Source organism: Convolutriloba macropyga, chromosome 12, assembly GCF_964194025.1.
Source record: "Convolutriloba macropyga chromosome 12, txConMacr16.3, whole genome shotgun sequence".
In the NCBI taxonomy this organism is placed as follows: Eukaryota; Metazoa; Xenacoelomorpha; order Acoela; family Convolutidae; genus Convolutriloba; species Convolutriloba macropyga.
This window is the reverse complement of record NC_134479.1, coordinates 38,073,356-38,098,824: the sequence shown is the minus strand read 5'-3', so window position 1 is coordinate 38,098,824 and position 25,469 is coordinate 38,073,356. Positions and strand designations below refer to the sequence as shown.

At 37.7% G+C, this 25,469-nt stretch overlaps 2 protein-coding genes across 2 annotated transcripts in view; one reads left to right on the top strand and one right to left on the bottom strand.

The window, feature by feature from the left end:
- Positions 1-2,543: 2,543 nt before the first annotated feature.
- LOC142350876 (uncharacterized) lies at positions 2,544-5,078 on the top strand. The gene is made up of 2 exons (XM_075402860.1): positions 2,544-2,663; positions 4,572-5,078. The coding sequence occupies exons 1-2, from the start codon at positions 2,633-2,635 to the stop codon at positions 4,904-4,906; spliced, it is 366 nt and encodes a 121-aa protein (XP_075258975.1). The 5' UTR covers positions 2,544-2,632; the 3' UTR covers positions 4,907-5,078.
- A 1,439-nt stretch (positions 5,079-6,517) lies between these two features.
- LOC142350775 (uncharacterized) overlaps positions 6,518-25,469 on the bottom strand; it is a 56,029-nt gene continuing 37,077 nt past the window's right edge. The window contains exon 4 of the mRNA XM_075402730.1: positions 6,518-6,857. Within this exon, the coding sequence (XP_075258845.1) occupies positions 6,642-6,857 (216 nt within the window). The 3' untranslated portion in view covers positions 6,518-6,641. The remainder of the gene's footprint in view (positions 6,858-25,469) is intronic.

Genomic DNA, 25,469 nt, shown 5'->3' with positions numbered 1-25,469 from the left:
ACATCTCCTTGAGCCAATGAAAAAGGGTTATTTTTTTAAAATTCGTCGTTCGCTAATTATAAGAACCCGAGAAATAAAACAGCAAAATTTCAAATTTTTCTTTGCCAAGCGTTTTCAACAACGGGTTGATTAAAATTATATTTACACGGGAGATTTCTCAAGCCAGTTTTAGTTTGATTTGGACATTTCCTTGAACCAATGAAAACAAACTAATTTTAAATATCGTTACTCGCGGAATTCGCAAATTTTCGTATGAAATACCAACTTTCTTCTAGACGAGCCATAGGATAATTTTTTTTGTTCTACTTTTTACGTATAAAATTTGAACTCCATGTATAGTTCGGTTTGAATTTGACAATTGCTTGACCGGATAAAAAGTCATAATTTTCAAAAACCGTTATTCGAAGTAAACAGCAATTTGAGTACGAAAAGTGAACTATTTTTCTTAGCTAAAAGGAGTTTTGCAAGCTATTGCAAAACTTCTTTTAGCTTTACACTCTACATACACTGCAGATACTTTATACCAATTTCGATCTTGACAGAAACAGTTCCTTGACGCAATAAAAAAGGTCATTTTTTTAAAAATTTTCATTCTTGTATTACGCACGATTAGAGATAACAGAGAAAATTGCTACCTTTTTTTCTTTCCAAGCTCCACCAAAAGACTTGCTGCTTTAGGCGCTAAGGACACTGAAAAAATCTCATGCCAATTGTGTTTGGTTTGGATAAATTTTCTTGTCAGAACTTGAAGGAACAGAAATTAGATCATCGCTTCCTCGTTTGATTAACGCACAAAAAACTTGACATGAAAGCACGAAAACCCGGTGAACGAAACTAAATCTAGTGAACGAACAAAAAAAGTTGAACGCAAAGAAGTCTGGACATGAACGAACAAAAGTCTGTTGAACGCTCCAAATTCTGAACTTCAACGCACGAAAATTGGTTGAACTCATGAAAGTCGGGTGAACGCACGAAAGTCTGGTAAACGCACGAAAGTCTGCAAATGAACGCATAAAAATAGGTTGAACGCACAAAAGTCTAGTGAACGCACGAGAGTCTGAACATGAACGCACGAAAGTCTGGTGAACGCACGAAAGTCTGGATATGAACGCACGAAAATTGGTTAAACCCATGAAAGTCGGTTGAACGCACGAAAGTCTTGACATGAACGCACAAAAGTCTGCAAACGCACAAAAATCTGGACATGATCGCACAAAAATCGGTTGAACGTGCGAAAGTCTAAGGAACGCACGAGAATCTGGTCATGAACGCACGAAAGTCTGGTGAAAGCACGAAAGTCTGGACATGAACGCACGAAAATCTGTTGAACGCTCGAAAGTCTGGATATGAACGCACGAAATTTGGTTGAACGTGCGAAAGTCTAGTGAACGCACGAGAGTCTGGACATGAACGCACGAAAATCTGTTGAACGCTCGAAAGTCTGGATATGAACGCACGAAATTTGGTTGAACGCACGAAATTCTGGTGAACGCACGAAAGTCTGGACATGAACTCGCGAAATTCTGTTGAAGTCTCGAAAGTCTGTATACGAACGCACTAAAATTGGCCGAACGCAGGAAAGTCGGGTGAATGCACGAAAGTCTGGACATAAACGCACGAACACATGGTAAACGCACAAAAATCTGGACATGAGCGCACAAAATTCGGTTGAACGCACGAAAGTCTGGTGAACGCACAAAAGTCTGTAAATGAACGCAAAAAAGTGTGGCGAACGCGCGAAAGTCTGGACATAGGCAACTTCCGTCTGGGACGGTCTGGACATAGGTACTTTCCATCTGGGACGGTCTGGACATACTTGATTCCGTCTGGCACCTCAGCCTGGGATTGATTTATTTTAGACTCGCGAAGATTCGATCATCCATTGCATGAAAGATGTTCTTTGTTAACCATTGAAACGATTTTAAAGATCAACAATTGTCAATTTAGATGCGTTGGTTTAATGCTTTCTTTTTTGTGAGTCAATGTAAATTCAATAAGGTTTTAGGAACAAGTTTGAGCTGATTTGGAACTATATGATTATTGCTTTGAATTATTACTGTATATCTTATTGCGTAATTCAAGTGCATTATGTATTTTTTCAAATCAAACATGTAAATTGTATACCTGTGATCACAGCTTTTACGTTTACATGTCAATCCATATGATTCAAAACACGTAGTATATCATTTAAAAAATTAAAATGATAATTCACATTTGAATGTTCGTTTTAATGTTTACTACAATTATCCCCATTTTAACATTTCTAACAATTTTGACACAACAAATTTTAAGTAGGAATTTAAAAAAAAACATCAACCCGGAACAACTGGGAGAGATGGCAAGCATGCCCATTACACCTGGCTACAATACAAAGACCGTGATCAAACAAATACAAGAAGACACGTCCAAAGTCAAAATTGTGAAAGACTTTTTCTACACGATGAATGGGAGATACGAAGAAGTCATTGAGAAAGATTCAGTGAACATTTTCTTAGTGCGTGATCCACGGTATGTGTTCACGAGTTTTCTGCCGGTATCAAAGACGACATTTTACAGCGTATCATAGCTGACAGAAGACGATGTTTCCATTTTTTACAAGACTATTCTAGACGGGATTGAGGTGGTGTCTAACATGTGCACTAAAGCACCTGTAATCATTGACGGTTAGCCAGGCTCAATTTTTTTTCATGTGTGGATCTAAATGGGGAAATTATTGGGATATTGAGTTATTTCAATTAACTCTGACCTGCGCTGTTAAGGTATTTTTGATACAAAATTTACACAAAACAAAACAATGATTAGTTAATGTTTCAGTCTAACAACTGCATTTTAAGCGGATTCAAAAGATCCGACCACTCTGAATCAAATTTCCCCACCAGTCGCTCGAGATCAATTTGATCGTCGTAGTAGGTTTATGTTTTTTGTTAGAAAAACGAACTGCTGGACCTCTAGGATGGGCTAATATATTTGTTCTTGCTATGATGAGTGAAAAACGAGTTATTCTTTTTTCCCTGATAATTGTTTTTACAAACTATGAATAGGAGGGGAAAATCGTTTTCATTTTTCATTTTGCAAACTGAATCTTTTTCATTCTATCGAGTGGAAACAAATCCTTTTCGACGAATCTTCTAAGCACCTTTTGAACAAATTTTTTAGCCTAAAAATCCCATTTAACCTCAATATCGCCAGTAGTGTTGCTCATATTTGTGAAACTGGCAAAAATAAGTAGCAAACAATGTATCTTTTTGGCTACATGTCAATTACAACACTGCTGTAATTCACCTTTCTCTCTCAGTGCAACAACCCACATTAACAACCCAAGACCATGTCTTTGGTTTCCCACAACAACTTCTCCAAGTCCAGGCAAGATCTTGGATTTCCCAAGAATCACGCTGCCATTTTCAAGAGCTTGGAAAGATCTGTCTGCGTGTTTTTCCAAGTCATGTGATGATTTTCATGAGGTACAAACTAAACTTTAACTGCTGTCAAAAAAAATCATCATTGGTTCTATTGCGAAAGTGCAAAACTTTTTGTCGTGTTTTTCCATTTGTTTGAGACCCACAACAATTTTTCTCAGATCTTGGGAAGATCTTGACATGATCTGGCATGCTTTTCCGAGTCAACTTAAAATTTTTCAAAGACGCAGATTTCATCCAATTTGCGCCGAAAAACTTTCAAACCAATTGTTGGTTGTATCAAAATTTGGCAAAATTCTGTTTTTTTTTTGTTTCAGACGCACAACAATTTTTCTCAGATCTGGGCATGTTTTTCCAAGTTTTAGTGGTTACCATATGGATATTGTTTTCCAATAGAATGAATGAAAAAAAAATTGAGATCAATAAAATCTTTGATTTACCGCAATGAAATAATATGAGTTACAACCCAGTGCGAAATCGACACCAACTGTTCCAAAATCTTGGAAAAATCCGTGTCAAGATTTGGTTAAAACTGAAAGAATTGAAATGTAAGCTCGGTACAGGTTAAACCTGAAAGAATTGAAGTGTAAGCTCACCATAAAAATGTAAAATAATTTTTATTCTGCTTGTCCAGAACTATAGATAAATTTTGAGATGTTTTTTGTAAAATGGTAAAAACCACCTTTGTTATTTAGAGTTGATGAAACCTAACCAAAATTGATGGGAATTTTTGTATAGCTCTCAATCAATGGGAATTTGAGTTCACTTTATCTGCAAAAAACAAAAATAATAAAATTTTGTGTGTTTCTGTGCGAGTGCGTTTTACATTTATGATATTAGGTTGTGTAATGTTTTTAGGAAGATTTCTTCTATTATTCGCGGTTAGTTATTAATTTGATGACACTGTAGGCCTTGTGGTGGTCGAAGCACTTAACTGATTTGTATATTTGTGAACTATCATTAAAGATACACATTCACTTCGATAACGCGCCAAAAAGACACGCGAAAGCATCATTCCCGACGCAAGTTTTGTAAACAGGATAACTATGAAAAAAATTTGACTCATAAAGCTTGAAATCGACTGTAGTTAATTGACGCAACCCCCCCCCCCCCCCCCTCCCAATTTTCTTGCATCTCTTTATTTCAAAATTTAAGGCGCGCTGCTTTCAACAAAGGAAGGCGCTGCAAAAGCTGTTAAAGCCATATGCCAGGAGGCTGGACTTGGGTTCTCTGACTCCATGCTCACCTGGGAATCATGTGATGGCTTCGACCCCAATTGGGTATTGCCAGAAATAGCAACAACTGCGAATACAATTTATGGTTCCTTTAAACGAGCTAATAGTTCCAGTAATTTCGAGGATTCCAAGGAGAGAAAAGTGGACTTGGAAGCTCTGGCTGAGGAGAATGCTGGCATGTATGAAGACTTCAGAGCCTGCAAGCCGTATTATGACAAGATCATGAGCAAATCATTTTTGCTCAAAATTGATTAAAATAGTTACGTTATAGCAAAAGAATCCGACCATCAACTTCTATAAGGATTTACAATTACGAATCGGCGAACGCGATAAAAATTGACTATTAATTGTAAACTAAATTGGCAAGTATTTATTTGGATAATGAATGTAAGCAGCACATTTCTGTTCAAATTAGTATCCTGTTTTTCACCCCTACTCTTTTAACCCCCTATATTTCAAACCCAATTTTTTAGCCTATATCATTTAACCTTTCGAATATTTAGCCCAAATTTCGTTTCAACCCGGTTATCAGCTTCCTACAATTGAGGATAATTAGGTCTCAATCAATTCTATTTAGTCGAATTAATAGAGATTAAAATCGGACTGAAAAGAACGAGGGGTGAATATAGTTTCTAGACTAGGACAGCTCAAATATTTAACCCCAAATAAAAGTGGAACACAAAAGAGGTCAAGTTATAAAAAGAATCCGTCTGGTCATTATTCTTTGATTTCAAACAAACCTAAGTTGTTCAGTGCTGAACCCTTGAAGATCAGTAGTTTTGTGCGAAAAAACAATTAGCAAAGCTAAAGTTCGAAGGACTTTGAAGTATCACAAAACTACTGACCTTCAAAAGTGCAGCACTGAACAGCTTAAGTTCGTTTGAAATCGAAGAATAATGACCAGACGGATTTTTATATTGAAATTCCTTTGATCGAAAAATAACAATTGAACAGTCTGACTTCTTTTATGTTCCACTTTGATTGGAATGAAAAAAAAAATCAAAAATTGTCCTATTCTATAATCTATTTTCACATCTCCTTCTTTTCACTTTGATTTTAATATCTATTAGTTCGACTAAATAGAATTGATTGAGACCTAATTATCCTCAATTATTGGACACTTAAAATTGGGGTGAAACAATATAGGGGTTAAATTATTGAGGGGTTAAATGATATATGGCTAAAAAATCAGGGGTGAAAAAACAGGACACCATTTTATAATGTGATCTTAACTTAATTATATTTCTTGTCAACTACTGCTACCACCCCTCATTTTGAATAATCACGCAAAAAAATTGATAATGCAACGTTTTACTAAAAAATTATTGAGTTTACCAAAAAATCAAAGAATGGGAAGTGCCGGAATAACACTCAGTCGAGAATTAAGTATAATATACTCTAATTCTACTGTTCTCACGGCTGCCTTATTTCATTGGATTGACAAATGAATAATATGCGTTCAGTGGCACATAAAAAATCACAAAAACATGATTTCCGCAACTGTTGCATTGAATTTTAGTCACCTTTCTTGGGTGATAAAGCAGACATCATCCATTTAACTGAAGTTCACCTCTAATGATAATTGCTCTCTCTGCTTTGTGAACAAATACCTCAATTTAGCTGGAAAAAATTATAGATATCAACCTTTTTTGTTCCTAAAAAATTGATAGATTTCAGAACACCAAAACCAAATAGATGAAATTTAGTAGTCCAATCAGAGATGTTTGCGAACTTATTATTATCCTGCGTCTGCGTTTGCTTTCAGTTTTAACATTAAATGCCAATTTTTAGTTTATATATGGAATTTTATCAGACCCCCCCCCTTCCCACCCCTACCCCTCTTCCATGTCGTTCAATTCCCCCAAGTCCTAAATTATCTAATGTGAAAATACCGAGTTAGTTTGTTATAAATATCAGTTGCCCGTTGATGTAGGGGGATGTTCAGGTTATATTAGAAAAGCCGAAAAGATCCCACATTTGTTCATTTTCCTTAGCATCCATCGAAGTCCCCACATGTGCCCATTGCGTCAACTGGTGCCTCCAAGCTGCTCATTTTCTCATTGAGAGCACAGAAGTTGCGGTCTTGGAACATTGGTTTGCCTCTTTGATTGCCTCTGGGGGAATAATGGCACACCACAACCATGAAGTAGTCTTCATCACACAGGTCGTATCCGCAACCAATTTCGGTCGTGTTTTGCCACATTAACTAGAACAAACACATTCATCTGTAGATGAAACTGAATATGATTGAAATGAAAACATCAAACGTCGAAACGGTGTTAATATTTTAGTGTCCTATTTTGAATAGCGACACAAATAAATAAAATCAAAATTCCTTTTTTTAAAAAAAACTATGGTAACTATGATTTTTTTTCAAAATAGTTTTTTTGGGAAACATAATTTTCTAGAACGAAGACAAAGAAAAAAATCCATTAATTATACTTGGCAAGCTGTGATCATCCTGAGTAGTGATTTGGTTTACTCCGTTGAAAATTTTATAGGCAACAAGATATACTATAAAATGTTTCTGCTAAAGATGAAAGATAAACTTGAAAAATCTGATAAATGACATGCTATCATTGATAAATGAAGGAATATATAATTGACAAACTATATTCAGACGCGGAACTGAAGACAAAACTAGAGTTTGGTGGAAAATATTTTTTATCGCTGTCTTTTTTGGTAGACATATTATGGAAGTCACAGGTCTCATCGGCTCTATAATGTAGATCATTTTATTCAATTAGTAGTTTGTTGGAAGATATGTAAAAAATGCCCTACTTAGGCATATGAAAGTTCCTTACGTAAACTCAAAAAAAAACTATGATTTCTTTCGAAATGATAATTTGTTCAAGTTTTAGCAGTCTCCTGTAGACTGTTGTTGCTACACTGATTTGTTTCGAAATGACATTTTGTTCAAGTTTTAGCAGTCTCATGTAGACTCTTGTTGCTATTCTGACTGTTGAATCTTGAACCCATTTTCATTTAGAAAGAAATCAGGGTTTTTGTCGAAATCAGGGTTTATAACTAAATATACCTGTGCTTAAAGTTAGTCATTCGTTTGTATTAGTTTTAAATTGAATGTTTGTATGTGAGTAGAAAATGTTAATGAGTTCATATGTCAAGACATCTTTGGTTGTATGCTAGTATGTTTTTCTGTATGTGTGCGGTGAAATGTATGTATATGTGTCAGTGCGTGTCTTTGTGTCTTTGTTAAAAGTTTATGTCTTTGTTAAAATCATTTTTTTTTCTCCTTAACCATTTGAAAGCAAAAAGTCACAATCGGAGGGGAAAACGGTTTTCTGATGTTCTAAACGTGTTTTTGTGATAACCACACCAACCTAGCTACCATCTTAACAACTATCAAGATCATTTACAGGAAAAAAGTTAAATTCATGCTTTTGTCTTTTATTCCTTGGCAAAAAAATGGTAACTGGAGACAAAAACAACTTTTGGTGTTCTGAGCATGTTTTTTGAAAAAAAAATTTTCTAATACTATTCAGCTACACCTTCAAGAATGAGCAAAATTATTTACATGAAAACTGATTTGAAATAAATTGTTGAGAGATAAATAATATTTTCAGCTAAAAAAAGAATAAATTTAGTACAAACCGATAACATTTGTAAGGTAAACTATGATAGGCAGAAGCCGCTAAATTTTTTTTACTTAAATAAAGTAGAGTTATAGGAAAAATCAAGAGCTTGAATCAGACAAAAGTTGTAATGATGTACAAGAAGAGTAGTTTCGACTGGACCTGTAAAAAGCGCTGTTAATTAGCCCTTTTATCAATTAAGCAAGAACGGACACAAACATATGTGCGGGAGGTTGCAAAAAACAGCTTCAATAGGGCAGAGTTGTTGTTTGCATATTAGGAATAATACTAATAGATAATGCGGGATTTTTCCGTATTCGTGCAATTTTGTAGGTTTTTATTTTTTCTCTACTGTATCATAATAACGGGAGGTCCTCTGGTCATTTGGAAAAAAGCAATCAATTTTTTCAATTTAGTGTGTAATTGGGTAATTGGGTGGAAGATCGTTTAAGTGCAAATTTTTTCGTGCAAAATTTTTGCAATTTCTTTTCTTTTTGCCTGTATTTGTCGTTCTTTATGGCAGAACTCTTTGACATATGCTGGTCAATGAAAAGCTCCAATGGCCCTCTCTGGAGGTTTAAAGTAATCTCTCAATGATTTTATTCGATGTATAATGTTTCTAATCATTGTGACATTATTTCCTTTCAAAAATGCAACGTTTTCTTAAAGTTTGCCCTTTTTCTCATTTATTGTCCCATATATTGTTCTAAAGATGTACAGGTGACTCTTTTCTAGTATAATTTTTGTCTGATGCCAATTTGATTGGTTATTCACTGTTTTCAAAAAACGGACAGCGGATTTTGGTCGTAATTAACATTTGTATTCGTTCGAAGTTCATTGGCGTCTTTTCTGGTAGACATATTGTGAAAGTCACAGGTCGCATCGGCACTATAATGTAGATCGCTTCATTCAATTAGTAGTTCGGTAAATGATTTGTAAAATATGTCCAACTTAGGCATATAAAAGTTCCTTACGTGAACTCAAAGAAAAACTAAAAATTTTTGGTATCCGTCATTGTTCTGATAAATAAAAATATTTTTGCTAGAACCTATCGAAAAAAATTTTGGTTTGCAGTGGTAAGAGAATCGGCTCTCTACAAAAATTGCTGGCAAAAATCCTGATTCCTTTCGAAATGAAAACTTGTTCAAATTTCAGCAGTCTCATGTAGACTCTTGGTTCTATACCAACTGCTGAATTTTTCAAAAATTCTTGGAGTCCTAAAACGGTCTGAAATGAATTGAACTCAAAAAATTGGAGATAAAGCGGAGGAAAATGTTGGTACCTTAAAAGATCTGAAATCGATTTTGCGCTATATAATAGCACTCAAAATGACTTTTTGTTAACTTCACTTTTTTCACTTATAAAGTTTGGGGGTCAATCTTACAAAAATTTCGCTTTTTTGGGAAAAAATTTTAAAAACTTCTTGAAGTCCTAAAATTGTCTGAATGGGATTTTGCACTACAAAAGAGCACTCAAAAATGATTTCTTGTCGATTTAAAATTTTTTCGCCTACATAAGGTGTAAAAAGGTGGTTCGAAAGGTGTAAAAACTCAAAAAAAATCCGAGATAATGGCGGAGGAAAAGTTTGGGTCCTAAAAAGGTGTGAAATGAACTTTGCAGAATAAAAGAACTTTCAAAAGTGGTTGCCTGTTAATTTCATTTTGTTCAGCCAAGTAGGACAGGAAATACTCAGGTCCTGCAATGGTCTGATATAGAACAAGGAACAGTCAGAAGCAGTTTTTATGACAATACTTTTGTAAATGTACATTATGATGTAGAAAACATGTCTTTTTATATGTATTGGTAACTATGTATGTTTCCATCTAAACAAGTATGAAAGTATGCTAGCTTGTGTTCAAAAAGGTTAATATTTTGTTTGAATGAACATTTTAATGATATGAAAGAATGAAATTTTTATGGATAGAATTATGTGTAATCGTGTATATAAACACGAAAGTATGTGTGTCTGTATATTAGTAAATATAGCTGGGCTTATAATTAGTCAATCCTTTGTATGAGGTGAAGATTGAATGTATGTCTTTCCGTAGAAAAAAATAATGTGTGTATATTTCAAGACATTTTTGTTTGTATGTGCGTATGTTTTTCGATGTGTACGGTTACTTTTACAAATTTTTGTCTGAATGTGTTTTCATAAATATGTAATTAATGCATGCAAGTCTAACGAGATAGAGAGATAATTCCTTGGAGGGCACTTTTTAAGAAAATTTGTTTAGAAAAATGTTGTTATTTGTCTCCACGATCCAAACATTTTATGTCTTTCGGACAGATTTTGACCTTCAGCGTTGCTAAACTCGTGCTTTTGTCCTCAAATTATTGTGACAACCGGAGAAGAAAACGTTTCTCGATGCTGTGAACATGCTTTTTTGAAAGCGGAATTCACTACACCTGGCCAGCTACCATATCAAAAGCTATCAAGATCATTTACAGGAAAAAATAAATTCATGCTCTCGTCTTCTAATCCTTGGCAGGAAAAATGTATTTGAGATAAATTGTTGAGAGATAAATAATGAATTGAGCTAGGTAAAAAAGAAAAAATTCTGCATAAAACCAAAAAATTTGGTAGGTAAACAATAATATGCAGGAGCAGTTAAACTCTTCACTTAAATAAAGTAAAATGATAGTAATTCGTCCAAAGCTTGATTGAGACGAAAAAAGTTGAAATGAGGTACAAGAGGAGTAGTTTCGATTGGAACTGTAAAAACTGTCAAATTTCAAAAATAATTAGCCGCTTGATCAATTAAGCAAAAACAAACACAAAATGTGTGGGGGATTGCTAGAAACAGCTTTAAAGTGTATAGTTCCTGTTTGCGTATTGGCAATAACACGAACAGATAATACGTGCTGGGACGGAAATCCTAACCAAAATGAAACACTTCTTCAGTAAATGGATCGATTAAATTCAACTATTGAACATTGGAAGAAAGTTACTAGAGCACCTCAAGACACAAAAACCAAAAAAGATCTTTACCGAATTTTTACTGAATTAAATTTACTGCGCCATCTGTAAACCTGAGATAATATTTTGGACTACTTATCGTTGTGTCGCCGTTTAAAATAACATTACCGTAACAGTATTTGATAGAGCACCGGAATGGGGTACATCCACAAGAATTTGAAATTAAAAAGAGCAGAAAATATCTAGCATATAATTGGGCATAAAGTCTGGTGAATACTTTGGAATTGAACACAACACTACTACTACTACTACTACTACTACTACTACTACTACTACTACTACTACTACTACTATTACTACTACTACTACTACTACTACTACTACTACTACTACTACTACTACTACAACTACTAATACTACTACTACTACTACTACTACTACTACTACTACTACTACTACTACTACTACTACTACTACTACTACTACTACTACTAATACTACTACTACTACTACTACTACTACTACTACTACTACTACTACTTCTACTACTACTACTACTACTACTACTACTACTACTACTACTACTACTACTACTAATACTACTACTACTACTACTACTACTACTACTACTACTACTACTACTACTACTACTACTACTACTACTACTACTACTACTACTACTACTACTACTACCACTACTACTACTACTACTACTACTACTACTACTACTACTACTACTACTACTACTACTACTACTACTACTACTACTACTACTACTACTACTACTACTACTACTACTACTGTTTCAACACTTTAATTCCAAATATGAAATAAAGGCACGGTAATTCCAAACAGTTTAATTCCAACTGTTTAATTCCAAACAGTTCTGCAAAGCTGCAAGATGAAACAACGCGTGACTTATTCACGCAGGAGGTCAAGTTACATCTTGATAAGAGCGGCGATTTCGAGAATACAGAGCAGTCTTGGGACAATTTTCGAAAAGCCCTGAACCAAGCAGCAGTGAAATGCCTCCTTCCGGACAAGCGAGTGAACAAACCTTGGATTTCTCCAGATTCTCTGGAACTTATCCGGAAACGAGCCGATCTACAGTTAAAGAAACACAGCAGCGCGGAGGCGCTGTTAGAGTTCACAAACTGCTGTAAGGAAGTCAGAAAAGCTCTACGTGCAGACAAACGGGCATGGCTTGAACGCAAAGGCCAAGAAGTGCAGAGCTTCGCGGACAGAGGCAACTTAAAGGAGGTTTTTGGGGCATCACAGCAGATTTGCCGAAACTGGAGGCCCCAGTTGACCAAATTAGTTTCAAGCACTGGCGTCAACTTACGGACGAAAGAGGAACGACTTGAACGCTGGACGGAACATTTTAGTCAACTCCTGAATCCCTCAACATTCAGTTGCAGTACGAGATTGGATCCCGAAGAAGCAGCTGAAAGCTTGCCGATTGACCTGAGCCCAATTCGATTTGAAGAAGTGCTTGAAGCTGTCCGCAGGTTGAAGAATGGCAAGGCAAGTGGACCCGATAACATTTCCTGTGAGATGTTGAAAGCACACAAGGGTATTGTCGAGTGGCTCTGGGACATCATAGATAAATGTTGGTCGACGGAAGTTCTGCCCGATGACTGGAAGGTAGCAGAAATTGTCCCATTATACAAGAGTAAAGGAAAGAGGTCAGAGTGTTCGAACCACCGAGGGATCTCTCTATTGTCAGTACCAGGCAAAGTGTTCGCTTCCGTTACTCTCAATCGATGCAAAGATTCAGTGGATCGCGTCTTAAGGGAAGAGCAGTGCGGCTTCAGAAAAAGCAGAGGATGCGCCGATCAACTCTTTGCCCTGCGTCAAATAATAGAGAAATCAATGGCGTTTCAAACCGTTTCAAATCAATGGCGTTTCAAGAAATATTGGCAACAAATACAAATACAAATACAAATACAAACAAAACAAGAAGAGTTATTTGTTTGGTTATTCTGTGAAGTGCTGTACGACGAAATTGTTGAAGGCATTCTTTGACCCGGTTGCTGCTTTCTCCTGCAATCTGGTGAACGATACTTTGTTTCGTACACAGTCTCCTTCGATTTGACTCATCCACGTTTTCCGTTGCCCCCCAGGAGCGCGTCTGGCATGGGCGTATTGATCGGGCGGGTCCCAATCGAAGGCACTGCGGGCTAATCTTCCTGGTTCCATTCTCTGGATGTGACCGTACCATTTTATCCGTTTGAGCATGATCATCGTGGATAGTTGGGGCATTCGCGATCTTGACATAATTTCATCGTTCGTTGCTTTCTCCAGATATGACACACGTAGAATTCTCCGAAGACAACCCAGTGGAAACTCTCAAGTTTTCTCTCCATTAATTTCGAAAGAGTCAGGTCTCTGAGCTGTACAGCACGGCTGATAAAACGAGTGCTTTGTACAAATTGCACTTGAGGTGCACGCTGAGCTGCTTGCTCTTCCAGAGATTTTGGAAGTTAGCAAACCGTTGTCTACCTTCTGCAAGTTTGCAATTGACTTCCTGGAGGTCTCCATGCTTGAGGCTGACATATGATCCGAGATACTTGAACGCTTCTATGTTTTCAAACTCGTTTCCGATAACATCTTGTACTTTGCAGGAAAACACGCGTGTGGCAGCTGCTTTAGGTTTGCCACAGTATCTCGATTGGTGAACTTTTCGGCCATTGACTGTTTTGAACTTCCTTTCACACTTGTCACAGGTGAGGCTCGCCTCTAGTTGCTCGAACTTTGACTTGTCGACGACATTCTTTGACAAACCGGCTTTGCAGAATCTTGTTTGGTGCACTTTGCGTCCGGTAACTGTACTGTTGCGTCCGGTAACTGTACTGAATTGCCGCTGACAGTTCTGACATCTTAAAGACTCTTGATCAGCCACCGCTGACCCACTCTCATTTTCTAGCGACTCTAAATCCGCTACTGCAGATTGTTGTTGTGAAGCTACCAACGCTGGCTTAGCCTCCGCTAAGCTTTTCAATCTGAGCTTCCGGCCATCTTGTGTTTCGAACCAGCCCGCTTTCTTTTTCGTTCCCAGCAGCGCCTCCGTGCCGATGGTTAGTCGTGACTGGCTAGATGTCTCTGCCAGGAGTCCTAGTTTGCCTTTATGTGTTCCAGTGAGTATCTCCACGTTCTGTTGGATACTAGGCACTGCAACAACATTTGGGCTGTCGCATTTTACGCCCATATTCTTTGTTTTGGCCACATTAATCTTCAGACCAGCGGCTTCCGCTAGGGCCTCGATTCGATGTAGGTTTTCTTGCACCTCACTGTCTGAGACCCCCACAAGAGCAACATCATCAGCAAAATCTAAGTCAGCCACCAATCTCCCAATGTCTAATCCTCCATGCACCGAGTTAGCTAAAATGTAGTTGATGACAAGGCCGAATAGGATTGGGGACCACACATCACCCCGCCTAACGCCTGTTCTGACATCAAATAAGCGTCCCTTCTCACCTTCGGCTTTGACTCGACATTTGAATCCATCATAGCTGTTTCTTATGATGTTTATCACTTTTTGCGGCAGACCATAGTGTTTCATTATCTGGTACATCTGCTCACGATCGACAGAATCGAATGCCGCTCGAAAGTCTATGAAACAAAAGCTAATATCCAATTGAAACGCCATTGATTTCTCTATTATTTGACGCAGGGCAAAGAGTTGATCGGCGCATCCTCTGCTTTTTCTGAAGCCGCACTGCTCTTCCCTTAAGACGCGATCCACTGAATCTTTGCATCGATTGAGAGTAACGGAAGCGAACACTTTGCCTGGTACTGACAATAGAGAGATCCCTCGGTGGTTCGAACACTCTGACTTCTTTCCTTTACTCTTGTATAATGGGACAATTTCTGCTACCTTCCAGTCATCGGGCAGAACTTCCGTCGACCAACATTTATCTATGATGTCCCAGAGCCACTCGACAATACCCTTGTGTGCTTTCAACATCTCACAGGAAATGTTATCGGGTCCACTTGCCTTGCCATTCTTCAACCTGCGGACAGCTTCAAGCACTTCTTCAAATCGAATTGGGCTCAGGTCAATCGGCAAGCTTTCAGCTGCTTCTTCGGGATCCAATCTCGTACTGCAACTGAATGTTGAGGGATTCAGGAGTTGACTAAAATGTTCCGTCCAGCGTTCAAGTCGTTCCTCTTTCGTCCGTAAGTTGACGCCAGTGCTTGAAACTAATTTGGTCAACTGGGCCTCCAGTTTCGGCAAATCTGCTGTGATGCCCCAAAAACCTCCTTTAAGTTGCCTCTGTCCGCGAAGCTCTGCACTTCTTGGCCTTTGCGTTCAAGCCATGCCCGTTTGTCTGCACGTAGAGCTTTTCTGACTTCCTTACAGCAGTTTGTGAACTCTAACAGCGCCTCCGCGCTGCTGTAAAAAGGTGTAAATTGTAATTTGCGCTATAAAAGACAACTGAAAGGTGGTTGTGTGTTAAGTTCATTGTGTTCAGCCAAGTAGGGCACGAAAAACTTAGGTCCTGCAATGGTCTGATATAAGACCAAGAACAGTCAGAAGCATTTTTTTACAGTAGTTTTGCAAATGTGCAAAAAGATGTGGAAAAAATGTCTTTTTGTTTATATACATTTTTAAATACGTATTTTTCTCTCCAAACAAGTGTGTATGGTTGCCTGCATGTCTCCAAAAAATGTAAATTTTTTTTGAATGAATGAGCAATTGAATTAAATGAAAGAACGAAAATTTTATGTATAAATTTATGTGGTTTTCGAGTATATAAACATGAAAGTTTTGTATGTCTGTATATAACTATATATACCTGTGCTTAAACTTAGTAATTCGTTTGTATTAGTTTGAGATTGAATGTACGTATGTGAGTAGAAAAAGTTAATTTGTTCATATGTCAAGACATTTTTGTTCGTATGCGTGTATGTTATTTCTGTATGTGTACGGTGAAATGTATGTATTTGTGTCATTACGTGTCTTTGTGTCTTTGTTAAAATTTTATGTCTTTGTTAAAATCATTTTTTTTCTCCTTAACCATTTGCAAGCAAAAAGTCACAATCAGAGAGGAAAACGATTTTCTGATGTTCTAAACGTGTTTTTGTGATAACCACACCAACTTAGCTACCATATTAACAACTATCAAGATCATTTACAAGAAAAGTTAAATTCATGCTTTTGTCTTTTAATCCTTGGCGAAAAAAATGGTAACTGGAGACAAAAACAACTTTTGGTGTTCTGAGCATGTTTTTTGAAAAAAATTTCTCTAATACTATTCAGCTACACCTTCAAGAATGAGCAAAATTATTTACATGAAAATTGATTTCAAATAAATTGTTGAGAGATAAATAATATTTTGAGCTAAAAAATAATAAATTTTGTACAAACCGATAACATTTGTAAGGTAAACTATGATATCAGTACGTGTTCATGTATATTTGTATTTAAATGCATGCAAGTCTGACGAGAGAGAGAGAGAGAGAGAGAGAGAGAGAAGTCATAAGAGGGCATTTTATTTGTTTAGAAGAATATTGTTTTTTGTCTCCACGATCCAAAAACTTTTATATCTTTGTTTGAATCATATTTTTGTCTTTCAACCATTTGCAAGCGAAAGGTCACAATCGGAGAAGATAACAATTTTCTGATGTTCCTAACGTGTGTTTGAGAAAACAGAATTCGCTACACCAATCCGGCTACCATATTAAAAACTATCAAGATCTTTTACAGGAAAAAAGTCTTTTAATCGTTGGCAAGAGATAAATAATAAATTGAGCTGAATAAAAAGAATAAATTTTGTATTAAACCAAAAAAATTGTTATGTAAACTATGATATGCAGGAGTAATGTAGAATGATAGGAATTCATCAATTGCTTGAATCAGACAAACATTTTAATGACGTACAAGAAGAGTAGTTTCGACTAGAACTGTAAAAAGCTCTGATAATCAGGCACTTTAACAATTAAGCAAGAACAAACCCAAACTCTTGATGAGCGGGGGGTTGCTAGAAACAGTTTCAATAGGGTTGAGTTGTTTTTGCGTATTGGGAATAATTTTATTAGATAATGCTTGCTGGGACTGAAATCTTAACCAAAGCGAATCGCTTCTTCAGTAAATGGTTCCAATAAATGCAATTTATTGAACGTTGGAATTAATTTACCAGAGCACCTCAAGCCACGAGAAATCTGAAGAGTTTGTTATATTTTTTTTCCTGAAATTAACTTACTTACTGTGCATTCAGTAACCTTGAGTTAACATTTTGGAATACTTATTGTTCTGTCGACGTTTTAAAGTAACCTTACTGTAACGATATTTGATAGAGCACCGGAACAGTGGTACATCCACAAGAATTTGAAGTTAAAATGAGCCGAAACTATATGACATATAAATGGGCTACGAATTCTGGCGGTGAATACTTGGGAATTTAACACAACACTACTGCTACCTACTACTGATACTACCTACTGCTAATACCTACAACTACTATCTACAATTACTAAATACTACTACTCCTACTACTACTACTACAACTACTACTACTACACTACTACTACTACTACTACTACTACTACTACTACTACTACTACTACTACTACTACTACTACTACTACTACTACTACTACTACTACTACTACTACTACTACTACTACTACTACTACTACTACTACTACTACTACTACTACTACTACTACTACTACTACTACTACTACTACTACTACTACTACTACTACTACTACTACTAATACTACTACTACTACTACTACTACTTCTACTACTACTACTACTACTACTACTACTACTACTACTACTACTACTACTACTACTACTACTGCTGCTGCTGCTGCTGCTGCTGCTATTGCTATCGCTACTGCTACCAACTAGTACTAACTACAACTACTACTACATATTGCTACTAATTGTTACAACTACTTATTGTTTCTAAGTTACAATAGTGTTCTTATTAGATAAGCTCTTTTCTCTTTTTAGATAAAGTATTCTGACTGACGCAGACCGACAGACTTTACTCGCCGATATTTTCAAGAAATCTTCAAGTGTTTGAAGGTTTTTCAAAGATATGAAGAACGTTAAGCTTTATTGCATACATCAATATTAATTTTTTGAATCAACAATTTAAGAAGTCCGTAGTGTGTAACATCAGGTGGTATTTAATTAATATATTAGAAAAGGTAGAGTTTTTTGATATTTAGCTAACAATTCAAACTTTCATAATGAACTTCAAATAATTTTAATTGCATGCTCTTTTTCGAAGTGCATTTTTTGTGTACTTTTGTTACTTATAACGTATTCAGTGTATGACTTCTAATTTCAATTGCAATTAATTCAAAAGGTGTGAAAAACAAAGTTTTTTCAAATTTCTGGTTTGAGGGATTGTTTAGCGTAAACATTGAGTGCTTCTCTTTGGCGCTGCACTATGTTTATTTATATTATAAGCCCTATAGACATTTGTTTGTTTTAAAATAAGTGTACAGTGTGTACCTAAAAGGAAACAAATATTGTACAAGGTACATGCGTTATTCAAACAACGGAGGTTTTATTGAATATAGTTGTTTTTATATGTTTAATCAAAGTCACTTGATATTTGAGTTGGCAGGTATTACACAACTTTTTTCTTGATCCTTACGTTCCAATGTTTTCTTTAAAGGCAAAAAACAGCTGGAACCGTTTGACAAAAAGTTAATGTATTTTTTGATTTTCATAATGAGTTTTTGCTTCGGCTAATGATATGTTTCAGTTAAGACTGTAGTTGTGAACTTGCTGTTCAAGAAAAGGATTAGCGGTACATGGTTTTGCGATTTCTGTTGCAATAATTTTTCCCTAACTTTCTTGAATGTTTTTTAATCCTTGTTTATCTGAAGTTTAAAAATAAATCAACTTCATGAAACTTTCCTCAAAAAAATTGCGCAAAAAGTTTGTTTGGTCTGAGAACTCAAAAAGAAACAAAAAATATGGGATTCAGTTGAACAAAATTTTGTTTGTTTTCAAAGTCTGCTCACACTCAATTGACACCACATGGTTCCAGAAAAGTAATTTTAATTGAGTTTGAAACAAAAGACTGCTTTATTAGCGTTCAAAACAATCGGAAACAATACGGTTTTGGATAAGCAGTTATAATGAAATGGAGAAATATGGCAGATCACTTTACCTAATAGTTGAACTATTGATTTTGAGTTCGAGTATGTGGTCTGAAAATAGTGTTCAAGGACAATTGACATAAAAAACTCTTTTTTAGTAATCAAAACTCAACAATCGGAGGTGGTACGAATCTCGATAACCAAGTATATAAAACTGTGAATAATGGCCGATAACTCTTGGAATTTTGAGTTTGAGTTCGAGTTTGTGATCTAAAAAAACTATACAAGGATGATTGACTGTGAAAAAATGGGTAATTTTAGTATCAATGATCGTGTAACTTTGGGTTAGAAAATAAAACAAAATGGGGAAATTTTGCCAGTCACTCTAATTATAAGTTAATGTGTTGAGTTTGAGTTGGAACTTGTGATCTGAAATTAGTATTCAAGGGATAATTGTGTCATAATAGTTGAGTTGTGTTTTATAGTTTTTACGCTTACAATCAAAACAAATGAAACACGTTCTCACAGTCTAATAAAAGTACAGCTACATTGGTGTCAAAAAAGCAAAGGAGACATGTTTCGTCTTGAGAAGTTTAGAATTTGTCTTAAAGTTAGTCTTAAAATTTGAAAACTTGGCAAAAAATTCTATCCGCTCAATCTAGCACAAATTTCTAATTTACATAGTAGTTAGAGAGCCTAAGACATTGTAGAAAACAAGTCTCGCAAGTTTTTGAAACTTCACATAAAAAATCAGGTAGCTCATTTTTTTCGCAAATAAGAGCTGATCCTTGGTAGTGTTTTTTTCTGGACAATCAGTCATAATTTCATTAAGATTCGGAGTTTGAGCAAAGCTCACACCAATAATGTCGTAGATAGACCTATACGTTTCATAGTTGCTGCAAGTTTACTGCATCACGCCATAAAAAATTTTCCTCAAGCGTTCCAAAACCATTATAAAAAGTATTTATGCCTTACCGGGTCTCAGTTTCAATCCTAACGCTGTGAAAGTCCAAAAAACTGCTCAGTTTCAACTGAGTCATTTCCTCCGTGAAAAAAGCGCGTAGTTATATGGCACAATGGGATGAACAATTCATTATCGCGTCATCGCAGCAAAAATAATCAGCCTTATCACTATCGCAGCTTTTTGAAGTGCTTGAAAGGTAGCAAGAGCTTATAGAGTTGTAGGGTATTGCTCCAGAGAGGGAACTCCTGATACTTACAATCAGCTCAAGCGTAAGACTCTAGTTATCATCCATATAGTGAAATACATTGTGTCTAGACGTAAACAGAAAGATCCTAATTAAAATACAGAGTACAGAGCATTACATAAAAAGCCTTCGCTTGAGCTGAGAACACTCACTATAGTGTTAGCACATAAAAACAACCTCCGGTCCCTTGTAACACACTACCGACCAAAAAAAAACTTTCTAAGCGCCGTTGTAAAACGCTTCGCACCCGTCATGCGTTCGAGGAGGCGGAAGTTACCCAAGCCTTTGATAACCTGTATGTTTCTTGGTCTTGAGCTGTTGTTGGGGGTCAACCCCGCTGACTGGCGATGTGACTTAATTTATTCAAGAGTTACGGGTTCGTTTTGTGTTTGGTTTTCTCCATTAGCCTTTTTACTAAACCTTTCGTACTCCCCATTTTTTGAGTTATTCACTACCGTCCCGTTTTTTGCCCTTATCTGGTTTCATTTATTCGTTTCTGTCTTTTTGTTTCCGTTTCGCCGTACTAATTTCTGTTCCCCATTTATCTGTTTTATGATGTAGTATGTTTAGTTTCTGCTGTAGTAAATTTCCTTCTGCTTGTATGCTGGTTGATTGTTTAGTCTCGTTGCTCGCTAGGGTGTGACTTAAGTTCGTTGTAGAGATACGGTTGTTTCTTTTCATGGCTTTCACCGCACTAGTTTGCTAGCAATTGTTGGTAGTTTGATTAATTTTGGTAGTATGCACTTTTGTTGTCTGGGCATGGTATTTTGCTAGGGTGTGACTTATGTTTGTTCTGGAGTTACGGCTAGTAAGTTTCCTGACTTTTTTTAATTTTTGGTTATACTACTTTCTTTTAGTAAATTGTTTAGATGTTGGTAGATAAAGCCCATAACGACTTGTGCTAGTTTTCCTGGCAGTAGCTTCTCTCCGTCTTTCTAGGGTGCGAATTAAATTCGTTCTGGAGTTACGGCTAGTTTGTTTGGTTGAGTTTGTTGCTGTCGTCTGCTAGAATTATTCTTCCCGCCTCCTCGCTCGTGACTTACCGTCTCACTCCCATGCTATCCCTTCTTTCCGTCCCGTCTTGCGCTACCCGTTCAACGTTTTTGTCCCATCTGTACCGTTTTCCCGTTTCATCGCGCGCCGTCCACCCGACATTTCGTTCCCACTCTGTACCCTTTTGCGCTTTGTCGCGCGCCATTCGACCGACGTTTTCGTCCCGCCAGTATCGTTCTCCCAAAATGTTGCGCGCTGTTTGCCCGACGTTACCGCTCGTCCGTCCGGTTTCCCGTTAAATCGTGCCTCACTCGTTTGGTGTCTCTTCCCATCCGTCCCGTCTCCCGTTCTGTCACGTATCGCGCTCCTTGCGCTCAACGCTCTTTCTTTCTTTCGCCGGGTACTACTGCACTTGACGAACAAAATTTTTCTTTGGCGGTTTGCTAGGCACACTGTCACACTAGGTTTCGGTTTAACTCATTTGTGTTGTGTTGCTATGTATGTAATCAAGTCTACTTTTGTAATAACACCGAAAAAGTTTTGGTTCCTGTTTTGATAAGACAATGGCAACTTTGCAGGACAAATTCAACGAAGTTCATAGTGCAAGAGCAAAATTAGAGGCTGAACTTAATAACGTCTATGGTGAAATTAACAATGCTGTGGATTAGCAAGACAGGAAAGTTAAGATCGGACGTCTGATCGTGAAGTGCAAAGATGCTTTTACTATAATAGTTGATAAGAATGAAGAGAGCTCTTTGATCTGGCACAAAAGACTGAAAATCCAGATGCTAACTGTAGGAAGCTTGAAAAATGGTTAGAATCTGTAACTATGAAAACTGACGAGTTCATTGCTGATGCTCGAGGGTACATCGATTCGGTCCGAGACAAAGAGACAGAGGAGCAGTATACCTCTCACCATTCAAGATCAGGTTCACACATGACTTCCTCAAAAGAATCAAGTCAGCGGCAACGAGACATAGAACTATCACAACTTAAACGAGAAGAACTTGCGAAACAACATGAGGCAGATCTGCAAACTGCTAGACAGCATCTTGAAATTGAACCACAAACGCAATTGCAAAAAATGGAATTGCACAATCTTGAGGAAGAACATCGCAAGCAAATAGCTGCTGCTGCTGCCCCTAGGGAAACTGGGAAACTGAGTTGATGGCAACACCATCAGCAGACGGGTCTAGTAAGGCAAAACGAGCGAGCTCTTTACTAAAAGAAGTTCAGTCAAGAGCAAGAAACTTGTTCAAGATTTGGTCAACTCGTCAACGGCCAGGAACATGGCAGATGTTGCAAATGAAACGAGTTTGCACTTTTCTGGTTCCGTCGCTCAATCCAACCAAGCAAGTGTCCCACGTCCTTCTTCAATTCAACTTCTAAACTCACACTCTAATTTCAATACATATGGTCAAGTTGAGGCCAAAATCAACCTCCCTGTCCATGAGCAAAGTTGTAGAACCAATGTAATCACTAATGCGCATATTGCAAACAACATCACGCAAGAGCGGCAACAGACTCAATACACGCCTCCATCACCGCCAAAAAAACTTTGGTATGCCAGCTCAGCTAAACGCCCCAAAACAGCCCGGCAACTTTCTCAAGCAACAATGCACTTCGATGGCGTACAGTTAAATCACCAATTCCCTCGCAGGTCGAGCTTGCCGGACAGTTGAATTTAGTCAGCCCTCCGCATTCACCATCTTTAAATCCCCTCGCTAATGATCCGCTAGCACCTCATCCGCCACAAACACACATAACTGTACCAGCCCTCCCATCCCCGTTCTAATCCCTCTAATCCCCGTACCCCCGCATTCCTTGATAATCCCACCAGCATTCCGTTTTGCGCCTTTGACGCCACCAGCACTCCCACTACACCCCAATAGACCCTTGGCGAATAATGTCATTCCGTTACCCTTTTCTCCGCCTGCAGAGTTCATTTCCTCCGCAAACGTTTTTGTACCACAATTAATTCATCCATCGCCCCAGAAAACGAATAACCAGCCCCAAAAATTTGTCCACATAACCCACATAGCTCTTGTTCTTCCCAATCCAAACGTCTGGCGTTTTTCGGCAGCGGTCCCATCTAACGCAATGCCACTGGTAGGTACATCTGTTAACTTAAGCACCGTACAACCGGCCCCGTTAAGCAATCATCAAGCCCCTACATCGCTCCGCTCCTCTTTTCATGTACAAGCAGCAACAAGGTCCCAAACTCACGTAATATCAGACTTCATGCAACCAAATCCTGTTAGTTCTCCCACAGGTTCCAACCCCACATTTGTTACTCGGAGCATTCCACCAACGTATAGATCTACCGTACCGAGGCCGTTGTGTTGGGGTGGCCCACCGCATCCCACACCTTCTGCTCCTTCTTTGGACTCCGCGGATTTGATAAAGCAGTTGGTGGACGCAATTGTTTGTAAGGAGAACAATCCGTTGCCCGACTGGAAGTAGTCACAATACAATTGTAATGCCTTGCAGTGGCATGAATGGGTCGGACAATTTGAAAGCGCCAAAGACTCACAGTTCTTGACTGATGATGTCACGTTATGGTACTTACAAGCTCTTGTGCCTGGAGAAGCTAAAACCGCCATCGCTGATTTCACATACTGTGGTGTAATGTGTCGGAATGCACTTAAGACATTTGAACGTAAGTTTGGTCAACCACAGGCGGCAAAAATTGCAGCCCAATATGAAAGAGACTTGGTCACTTTTCACGGTCCAAAAACAATGGGTAAAGTCGACACTCATTGACTCCAATGACTGGTTGAAGCAAAAAGCCGAGGCTCTTGACGTAAGGAAACAAACATGATCAAAGGCAAAAACTGATGATGACACAAATTCAGTAGTCAAGACCAGAGCTGCCTCAAGAAACTTTGCTGCTAATACGCAAACTAAGGGCACTCAGAGACCAGCCTCAACATCGGCGACGCCTCCAACACCTTGCTGCTTTGTGTGTAAATGTAACCAACGCATCTGGTAGTGTCGGTTTTTAAAGAAAAGCCTCCCACTCAAAGAACAAAGGTAGTGGGAAGCAATACTCTGATTCTCATGTTTGAGAGAAAAACAAAAATTCAGACAAAGCCCAAATCCCAGGAAATGCAGGAAGGACAGTTGCAAAACTCCCATAATACACTTCCTCATGGAGCTGAGAGTGTTTATCCATCAAAATCTCCTTCAACCAACAACAATAGTAATTCTAATACTGGCGCAAGTCAAAGTAAACATTCTAGTTTCCAATCATCGAGTAAGACAATTAATTGTCATCTGCGAGTAATTTGAAAGGCCTCCTTCAGGTGACTGAAGTACAGTTGACGGGCTCTTCCGGTAAAGATACCATGGTTTTATATTTGTGCGATACCGCTTTCAGTAACTCTTGGGTGTCCAATGATCTGCCAATAGACATGGTTTGAACGGAACAGCTTTGAAACTAACAGTCAAGGGTATAAATACCGCGGAGGTTCTAGACATCAATCTGTTTGAATTGACTGTAATACCACGCTTTAAACAAGCATTTGAACCATTTAAAGTCAGTTCTTACATGAAGGAAGGTTTGAACGTAGGCGCCGACGTGATCCACATTAAAACACTTCAGGAAAAAAAAAACGCACCTAGCAGTTCTAGACCCAGTTACATATTGCTATGGAAACGTGGAGATGATACTGGGACCGGATTAGAGTACTTCGCTGCCAACGAGAATTGATCGCCTTTCGCTGTTCGCTTGCCTATAGGTTGGTTTCTAATCTCCACTTGCTTTAAAGCAAATATGGAGCAAGATTTTGAATTCGCTAGTCACGAAAAATCTTGGTGCGACATGGAGTTGTACGGCGCGCTTAAGCAAGTAGACCCACGATCCGCCGCGGATGCACGTGCACTTGATATTCTTGAGAACACCACAGTGCAAAATGGAAAAAAGTACGTTGTCGGAAAGCTATGGGCTGAAGATAACATCGGGCTGCCCAACAATTACTTCTCTGCGCTGGTTCAATGGAGGTCTTAGAAAAGAGGCTTACGAAAGACCAGAC

Excerpts from the sequence above, each read along its gene's own strand:
- LOC142350876 (XM_075402860.1), top strand. The coding sequence starts at position 2,633 with ATGTGCACTAAAGCACCTGTAATCATTGACG. Across the intron at positions 2,664-4,571 it reads AGCACCTGTAATCATTGACG|GCGCGCTGCTTTCAACAAAG; the intron begins GTTAGCCAGGCT and ends TCAAAATTTAAG.